Genomic DNA, 8565 nt, shown 5'->3' on the forward strand with positions numbered 1-8565 from the left:
GCTCTCTCTCTCTCTCTCTCTCTCTCTCTCTCCACAGCTGGCCCTAATATGTGACGTCAGACATCCCACCGATGGGATGAGAAGAAGAAGTGGACCGGTTCCGCCTCCGTCCGGTTGGTCAGGTCCGTTTGGTTCAAACTGACTCACCTCTGTATTCTAACACATGTTCCGAACATCAAATAACCCAAATCCCCCAAAATATGGGCCTACACTATACTCCACTGCTCCTATCATATCCCCCCCCCCCCCCCCATCTGATGACTCACACAGTTGTGCCTGAGCAGAGTTTTTTTGCCAGAGACATGTGCCTGATGTTAGTTTCAATATCAGACAGTGTGCTACTGTATGTGAGTGTCACTGTTATTGCTGAACGTGTGTGTATAGTCTGTGTGTGCATTGCCGTGACATGACAGTCATAAACTCCAACAGGGTATTTACAATGCACTGCTATTCCTGCTGATGTCACGTGAAAGCTCATCGATACAAAGGAATGGTTATGTAATTTAAAAATAACAAGAAGTCTTGTGCCCATTGGACATCAAGTGAAACAAAAATATGGTGCACAAGCTACAACCAATATTTTTTTTCACCTGTAAGCAACGTGATAGATAGATTCCTCACACTTACAGTAGCAACAATACAGCCCACAACATTTTGAAATCTAATAAAAGGCACCTGCCCACTCACACAGGGGATTGCAGTTATTGTTGGACTGAGCTAATCAGGGAAGTATAGTACAAACTGCCACCAGTCTCTATTAGCAAATGAGAAAATGGTGTAAACTAACGGGAAAGTGAGACATATGTCAATCGATTACGGTCGGGACACTCGTGGAAATTTTAGACTGTAACATCTGGAACCAAACTGCATATTATTCACTGTCAGACAGTTTATTGAAATACTCACCCAACACTCTGTCCACTGCCGCTCCGCGGTGTTTGCCCTCCGATAAACGCTGAAAGCATCTTGAGTACATGAGTGGCTTGGCTCGTACATGGGAAATGATAACGTCCTGTACCGTGAGTGACCTTGTGACATGTGACGTGTCCAACATAACAGCATGGAAATGAATGATTAATTAAAATTTTTAAAAAACTGAAATAAAGAAATAATGAAAAAAGTACAAAACATGACGTTGAGTTTGTGCTTTATAGAACAAAGAATAGGGTGAAAAGGAATACCAATTTAAAAATGGTGGCATAAGAGAGTGAGGAGAACAGAACGAGAATGAGGATCAGCAAAATAATGGGCTGAAACATCTTATGAATGAAAGGATGAAAAGGGGGAGGGGGACGAGGGGGTGAGAGACACATTGACAAGTTAGATAAGTGGATGTTAGACGACAGGAAAAAAATGACAGTCATTAAAGTCATACAGAATCCAATCATGTTTAATTCTTTGCCTTACAGACAGTGGCTCCTCTGCCTGTTTATCCTCCTGCCTGGGGACGTCCAGCCGATCTATGAAGCTCTGCAGCTCCTTCCTGAAGGCTTTCAACTGGGCGTTGATACGATACAGCAGCTCATGCTCTCTGATCCTGTAGAGCAATCATAAAGAATGTTTCGACCGAATTAATGATAAAAACAAGATTTTCCAATTTGACTGTAATGTCAGTAACAGTCCAGGACACTTCAACTGATCACAGTCTTCTTACCTGCCACCTTCTTCATCCTCCTCCAGCCTGGCAAACAGTTCCCCGTTGGTGACGTACACTCGGGCCTCAGCGATGATAGTGCTGGTGTCAGCGATGAGCCTATCGATGGTCCGACCCAGCCTCTCCGCCTCCATGCAGATGTCTATCATCTGCTGCCGGTCCTTCAGGCTTCTGGCTAAAAAACGACTGTCCACGGGTGAGTAGAGGGAGCGCGTCGGGGTGAGGCAGCGGATGTTCCTCACCTCGTCCGGGTCGCTCTCCCCTCCGATGGGGCCCTCGCGCTTACGGTGGGGTGGGAGGAGGCGAGGGGAGGACGCTGAGGCCGAGGGCGTGTCATCGTCCCGGCCGCCGTCGCTCTCGGCGTCGCTGTCCCTCGGGCTGGCGCGGATGCCCAGGTGGGAGGCCAGGTCGTAGCGCTGCATGTTGGAGAGCAGCACGCGGTTCTCGTACTGGAGCTGCATAACTTTTCCGCTCAGCTCATTGATCTGCAGGCGAGCCACTTTCAGCTCCTCCTGCAGGCCCTCCACTTTAGCAGGGTCAGCTCCTCCTGGTGTTGAAACAAGGTGACGATGAAAAGTGGAACACTTGTTTAAATGAGACTTTATTGTGCAACGTCTGCAGGCTGTATGAAACACATTTTCCATGGGATATATTATGCTGAAAGAGAAGAGAAGTGTGTGTGATTCATCTCCTGCAACGATGACAGTGAAAGACGGTGAGAAAAGAAAGACAAACCTCCTCCATGTCTCGATCCAGCTTCATGGGATCCGGCCTTGTATTTCAGTTTATTGAGCTCGTTTGTCACCTAAACATAAAACTGAACGTTATTCCTCTGTGTGCTTATTACTGTGTGGGTGAACAGCTCACACACTTTAATTTTATTTTCGTACGAGGCTTAGAGAGGAGCTAGTTTCTATAAAAGGCCTCAAAGTCATTGATGATACTAATGATAGCAACCAAAGAGGAGACACATAAAAATTGCATCCTACATTATTGAAATTAAAGCAGCATTGCTTTGCCGAGTAATATCCAGAAGTACTGTATATACCAGATATTATTTACTGTCTTTTTTCAAACAGAACCAAACAGAAACCAGTCCTGGACAGAGAAACTAAAGCAGACTATTCCTGTTGAGTTTCTCTGCATTTTTTTGTATCTGAATCTTGTAATATCAATGCAAAGGACCCATTGAGGAAACTGCGTGTTTCTTGAATGCAATCTAAACTGTTTACCTTTTTGTTCTCTTCTTCCACATCTGCTAAATTCCTGCGAAGGAGTTCAGCCTCGTCCTCCACCAGCTGAAGCTGCTGCCTCAGCTCCGACAGGGCCTCGCCCTGCTCCCTGCATTGTTGACCTCCGCTGCTAGAGCCGTCCAGGCCTGCCGCCGCAAGACTAGGTGAGGAGCAAAGCATTGATAACTGCAAACGTGCATTTACAGCCCACTCTTTTATTTTGCTTTTTCCTTATCACAAATTATAATTTTTTATTCTCATCATCAATAATCTGGGGAATCTGCAAAGTACCTGTCCTCCCTCATGTCGTCCAGCTCGGCCTTCAGCCCCCTGTTCTCCACCTCCAGCTCCACAATCTTCCTCCCCAGGATGTTCGCCTCCTCCTCCACCAGGCGCAAGCGGAGCTTCAGCTCTGATTCGCGGGTGGTGGGAGGTCCTCCAGCTTCACCTTTGGGCAGAGGGCTGTCCACGTCCCCGTAGAAGGAACGGTACTTCTGCAGTTCCTGCTCCAGTCGGTCCTTTTCCTTGTCGATCTTTGCCATCTTTTTCCTCATCAAGATGGCTTCCTCCTTGATGAAGGCAAGCTGACATTTCAGATCCTCATTTTCTTCCTATGGAAAAGGAAGACAGTTTGTTGATATGCAGATTAGTTATTACCTTATGAGCTGTCTTTTTTTTTTTTCACAAACTCAATATGGAAGAATACATAATACACCAATAATGTAGTTTCTCCCCTTATTTGAATTTCTTTGGTAGTGTTCCAGAACATCTACCAGCCTTGGAAATGTTTCATTGCCTGTACATATTATAACGGGGTGATGGTCATACTCTTTAAGCTCAAGGGCCTTTTCGCAGGTCCCTGCTCGAAAATGAAAAGAGTATATCTCTGCAACTACAAGGTCTATATGAATAATCTTGGTTAGTATATAGAGGTAACACTTGTGAGATTTCAGCAATGCACATGTTACTTGGTCAGAGGAAATGAAAATGGAACACAACATAAATGAAAGATTTAAGATTTCATACTAAGCATCTCTGCTGTTGCTCATAGTATCTGATATTGTAAATGCTGACTTACCTCGATTGGGGTCTGTGGAATCCTCCTCTCAGCTCTCTGTCCATCCTTACTTCCTTTTCTTTTCAGTGAGAGCTGCAGGGAAACATCAGTTGTTACATCAGCAGCAGCAGCAGCTCGCTCTTTTCTCACTGGGGCGACTGATAACATCCAGATGTATGGAACACTGAAGGCTCGGTAATGGAAAAAAATCGTCCCACTCTAACTCACTCTCCAGAACGTTGCTGGTCAAATATTCAAATGCAACACGTGGTGATCACGAGTGCCAGTGTGGATTTTACAGCCTTCAAATGGAAAACACCTGCAGCAACATGCATTTGTAAAATTCTTTCTGTCTGAGAATGAGTCATCTAACACATATTAAAAAGATATCAGGGCATAAAATCTCTTATGTTACTGTACTTTTCTCAGTGGGATTTTCAACTCCAGCTACTATTGAAATGATTTAAGATTCAATGTCATCAACTGTTCAATATTCTGTATTCCATTTTAATTATGTTTGGTCAATAAGGTATTTATTCACTAAAGATAATCTACAATAGTAACTTTATTTTACAGTGTCCTTCAAAAGCGCACAGTCCTGTATTGCCTCTTATCAACCTAACGTCTGTTATTGTTCAGGAAACTATTGGGATTGCATTTCCCCAAGCGCGCACACGCGCACACACACAGAGAGAGAAAGATGGAACAAACAAATGCACACACCGCCCTGTGGCCCTCACCTCTTTGGCTTTCTCCAGCTCGTTCTGCAGAGCCTGCTTGGTGACCTCCACCTCGATCAGCTGCTGCCTCAGCTTCTCGTTCTCCTCCTCTGTCTTTGTCCTCTTCTCCTCCACACTCTCCAGCTCATGGTGCAGGCGCACGGACACGTCCTTTGCCACCTGCGTGACCAAGACAGAGGAGAAGAGACATGATGAGAGATTTAAGGAATGCAGAATACAACTGCATGATGCTGGGGGATCTCCTCGGACTCACTTTCAGGTCTTGCTCCAGACTCCGGACCAGCTCTCCGTCCACCTGGCCGCTCTCCGCGAACCGGAGTCTCTTCCTCTCGGCTTTCTTGAGTCGGTACTGGAGGATCCGACAGTTCTTGTTGGCTCTCTCCAGATCTCTGCGCATGTCCTGGAGCTGGCAGGCGTCCTCCTCGTAGAACGTGTCCCGCATCTCATCCATCTCTGCCCGCATCTCCTCGATTTCAATCTAACAAAACACAGGGGGGAAAGAAATCTAAATGTGCCAGGAAGTAATTGAATCCATTAAGTCCAGCCACTGAGGAAAATTGGCCTTTTTAAAGCATATTTTTCAAAACAACGCCTGAAGCATTATGTATAGGCTGGGACAACAGGTGTGACTACTGCACACGCTGAAAAACAACAAATTGTTGAAGCAAATTGAAATAGTCTGAATTTCAATGTAACCAGTTTACCTTAAGATCCTCGTTCTCATCCTCCAGCCTTTCGATCTCGTCTTGCATCCCCTGGTCGGGCTGTGGCGGAGCGGGCTGCGGTCGGTCGCGCTCCGGGGACAGCTCCGGCTCCGAGGCGGGCGGAGACGCGGATCTCGGCTGCATCTTTGTCCCTTTCTTCCCCAGGCTCTTATTCAAGTGGAACTGTATTAGCTCGGACTGCAAGCATCCCTCCTTCCAGAAACCGGGTCCGCAGCCCACGGTGCCTTTGGAGCCCTTCTTGGTGCCGCTCGTCGCCGCGGCGGCGGCCTCCCCTCCCCTCGGGTTTTTGCTCCTCAGTTTTGGGGACTTGGATGCGCACGGCTGGTCGGAGACGACGCGGTTCGCGTCTCCTCTGGAGGGCGAGGACGCGTCGGGGCGGGCCGAGTCTTCCGGTGTCTGGACGCCGCCTCTGTCTGCAGCCGCCGCCGGCTTGTGTGGCGTCGGGCTTTCAGCACCAGCAGCCTGGACAGCGGCCGCGCCTCTGGTGGCAGCAGCGCCTCCGGCCTGCCGCTCCCTGCCGGTGGAAACGGGAGACTGACCTCGGCTGCTTCGCCCGCTCCCTCCCCCTCCTCCTCCTCCTCCTCCTCCTCCTCCTCCCTGCTTTGACGCGACGAGCTTCGACGAGTTGCTGCCCTTCTGTGCGGCTTTGGATCCACCGTCCTTGAGACCGGCCGGGGACGACGACCGCGGCTGCTGCTTCCGGCTGCTATTGTCTGGCTGCCGCGGGGAGTCGGCGGAGGAGGATGGGTTCATCATGGTGTCACCGGCTCAGCTCATCCCCAGCAACATCCGCGCCCTTCACCCGTGTCACTGTCCCTGGAAGAAAAGGGCCCTTTCATACTTAGGCTATAAGGCGGATAAGGGGGTAGGCGAGATAAATGAGAACATGTTAGGCGAGGGACCGAGCAGTCCGTTTGTGTGACCAAGACTTTACTGAAGAGAGGATGGGAAGAAGCCGGGTGCCGCACCAGGGCGCACCGCGCTTGTAAGATGGAGCTTTTTACGCACGGCTAATTAGGCCACGGTCAGTGGAAAGCGCCCAGAGACGGATACGTGACCACCAGTGATTATGCAGTCGGCCATTCAGCCCCTGTGTGTGAGATCAGCTGCTGCTCGGGCAATTAGACAACCCACACTTGTGCCATGTGCGCGGCCCGCAGGGCAACGGGAGAGAGCGAAGAGGAGGCGATGTCATTGGCTGTTAAACCCGGAGCAGCAGCGAGCCAATTAAAACCGCGCTGCTTGTTCCGTTGACAGAGGACGGGTCCTGAGTGAGTGGCCCCTGATCCGATCCCCCACCGACCCAGGAGAGACAAAGGACCACCCGGCCTCTCCATCGCCCGCCGGATGAGCCACGTCCGAGCTGCTGAGAGGAACCGCTTCCTGTCTGCCATCTTCATCGAACTCCTCATCACCAACCTGCCCGATGACTCAGGTAGATGGAGGAGGATGGAAGATGAGCTATACAAGTGTCGGCGCCAACGGCGAAACCCCCCCCCCCCCCCCCCCCCCCCCCCCCAAAAAAACCCCTTTCTTTTGTCTAACGAACAGGTGGAACAGTTAGTGCATTTTTCTTTTCTCTTTGTCTCTTTGGGTCTGAAAAGCAAAGACTCGCCTGCGAGTCACAGAGTCTCTCCCACCCCGCCTCTCACTATAAGTGCTGGTTAAATGAAGGATTGTTGAAGAGACCAAACAAGGGAGGGAGCGCGGCTCAGTGTAGAATCCAGTGGAATACAGTTTTCTATATATAAACAAGCAGGAGCAGCAACAGTACATCAAGGCACCTCGGGAGGCCTGGCAGCACAGGACATGATGTGGACCACAGTCTCTGCTCTGCCCTTCGTACAGGTCACACGTGGCCTATACGTGCTCGAAGACACAAGCATTGTGAACACCAAAAAATGAATTCCTTACCTGTTTAACGTGTGTTTTGTCGGACGCTGGAGGGTGATGGTGATGGTGATGGGGAGGCAGGAAGGGAGGCTGACTCTAGCGCCGCCCGGCCACCGAGCAACCTGTTTCAATATTCATGACATTACATCATCGGCTGGGAGCAGACTGCTCTCATTGGAAGACGACACGATGCTCTCTCTCTCTCTCTCTCTCTCTCTCTCTCTCTCTCTCTCTCTCTCTCTCTCTCTCTCTCTCTCTCTCTCCTTGAATTCAGACATTTGAACTGAGCTTTATTAACAGGTTGAGGTATGATTTCTCATACTCTGACAATTATTTGACTTCGGTTCCCTGATCGGAAAGGAAGTGACTCATCCATCGGTGGCATTGATTTCAGTGACGTAGACCTTAATGGCCGTGGAGCTGCTTATTTTTAAACCTGTGGTTCAAAATGTTTGTTGCTGTTGCCACCTTTCTCCCGCAATTTTCTTTTCCACAAATGTCAAAACACATCTGTGAAACACCACAGAGAAGCAGAAGTGATGTTGTGTGCAGCATCCTGTAACCGGTTTGCAGGAAGTGTGAGGGTTGATTTGGATTGAAAGCTTTAGGATTTGCTCTGCTCGGAAAAGTTTTATGGCAGGGATTTGAGCTTCTGTCAAAGGTTCGATAAAAAAACAAACATCTCTCAGGCTCTTACCTGTGTGTGTCACAACAGGCTTTTACATTCTCTATATCTTAATCCGTTCAGAAACAAAACTGTTCTCAGTTGTAATCACAGTTTGATTACCAGACAAGATGTCGTGGGGAATGATGGTCCATTTTCTCTGAATAGGATAACAGATGTTTGGGGTCCTGCACTCCTTTTCACTCTCTCTCCCCGCGCACGCACACACACACACACGCACACACACACACACGCACACACACACACACACACACACACACACACACACGCATTCATCACTTCCCCCCACCCATCCTTCTTCTGCCCCAGGACTATTCAATCATTTGCCTGCATTTAAGTGACAGATGTCTCCATTGTGGAAGCTCCCGTTTGCACCAGACAGGAATTGTTGATTCTTTTATCTCTTAGGTGAAACAAAAGAAGGGGTTTATACAGTGTTTGGTTGAGAAAGTGTCTTTTATCATGCACAGAGAACACACAATTTTTTTACTATTAAATCTACACATGGGGAAAACACTGTAGACGTTTGCACATTTTACATCTTTGTTATTTAATCCGGCAGCATAAATTTAATATATT

General features: G+C 48.5%; 1 protein-coding gene and 1 long non-coding RNA gene across 12 annotated transcripts in view; one reads left to right on the plus strand and one right to left on the minus strand.

Moving 5' to 3' along the window:
• Positions 1–4345, plus strand: part of LOC118314107 — a 24240-nt gene extending 19895 nt beyond the window's left edge. For 6 of the 9 annotated variants that reach the window (XR_004794591.2, XR_004794590.2, XR_004794593.2 and 3 more), the window contains 4 exons: positions 38–122; positions 1410–1850; positions 2929–3050; positions 3175–4345. This is a non-coding gene — a long non-coding RNA (uncharacterized LOC118314107). Of the gene's footprint in view, positions 1–37; positions 123–1409; positions 1851–2733; positions 3051–3174 lie in introns of all 9 variants that reach the window. The other 3 variants (XR_004794598.2, XR_004794599.2, XR_004794600.2) reach the window with 3 other exon arrangements.
• The window catches only part of LOC118314024 (protein SOGA3), a 20463-nt gene extending 13029 nt beyond the window's left edge, over positions 1–7434 (minus strand). Inside the window, exons 1-11 of one of the 3 annotated variants that reach the window (XM_035640163.2) lie at positions 7323–7434; positions 5388–6224; positions 4937–5161; positions 4684–4842; positions 3965–4036; positions 3178–3497; positions 2887–3046; positions 2390–2459; positions 1655–2201; positions 1408–1537; positions 907–1028 (exon numbers count right to left, since the gene is read on the minus strand). In XM_035640163.2, coding sequence (XP_035496056.2) covers positions 907–1028; positions 1408–1537; positions 1655–2201; positions 2390–2459; positions 2887–3046; positions 3178–3497; positions 3965–4036; positions 4684–4842; positions 4937–5161; positions 5388–6164 — 2582 coding nt within the window. In that variant the 5' untranslated portion in view covers positions 6165–6224; positions 7323–7434. The other 2 variants (XM_047331637.1, XM_035640130.2) reach the window with 2 other exon arrangements.
• Between the last annotated feature and the right edge of the window lie 1131 nt (positions 7435–8565).

This window comes from Scophthalmus maximus, chromosome 1, assembly GCF_022379125.1.
Source record: "Scophthalmus maximus strain ysfricsl-2021 chromosome 1, ASM2237912v1, whole genome shotgun sequence".
Taxonomy (NCBI): Eukaryota; Metazoa; Chordata; class Actinopteri; order Pleuronectiformes; family Scophthalmidae; genus Scophthalmus; species Scophthalmus maximus.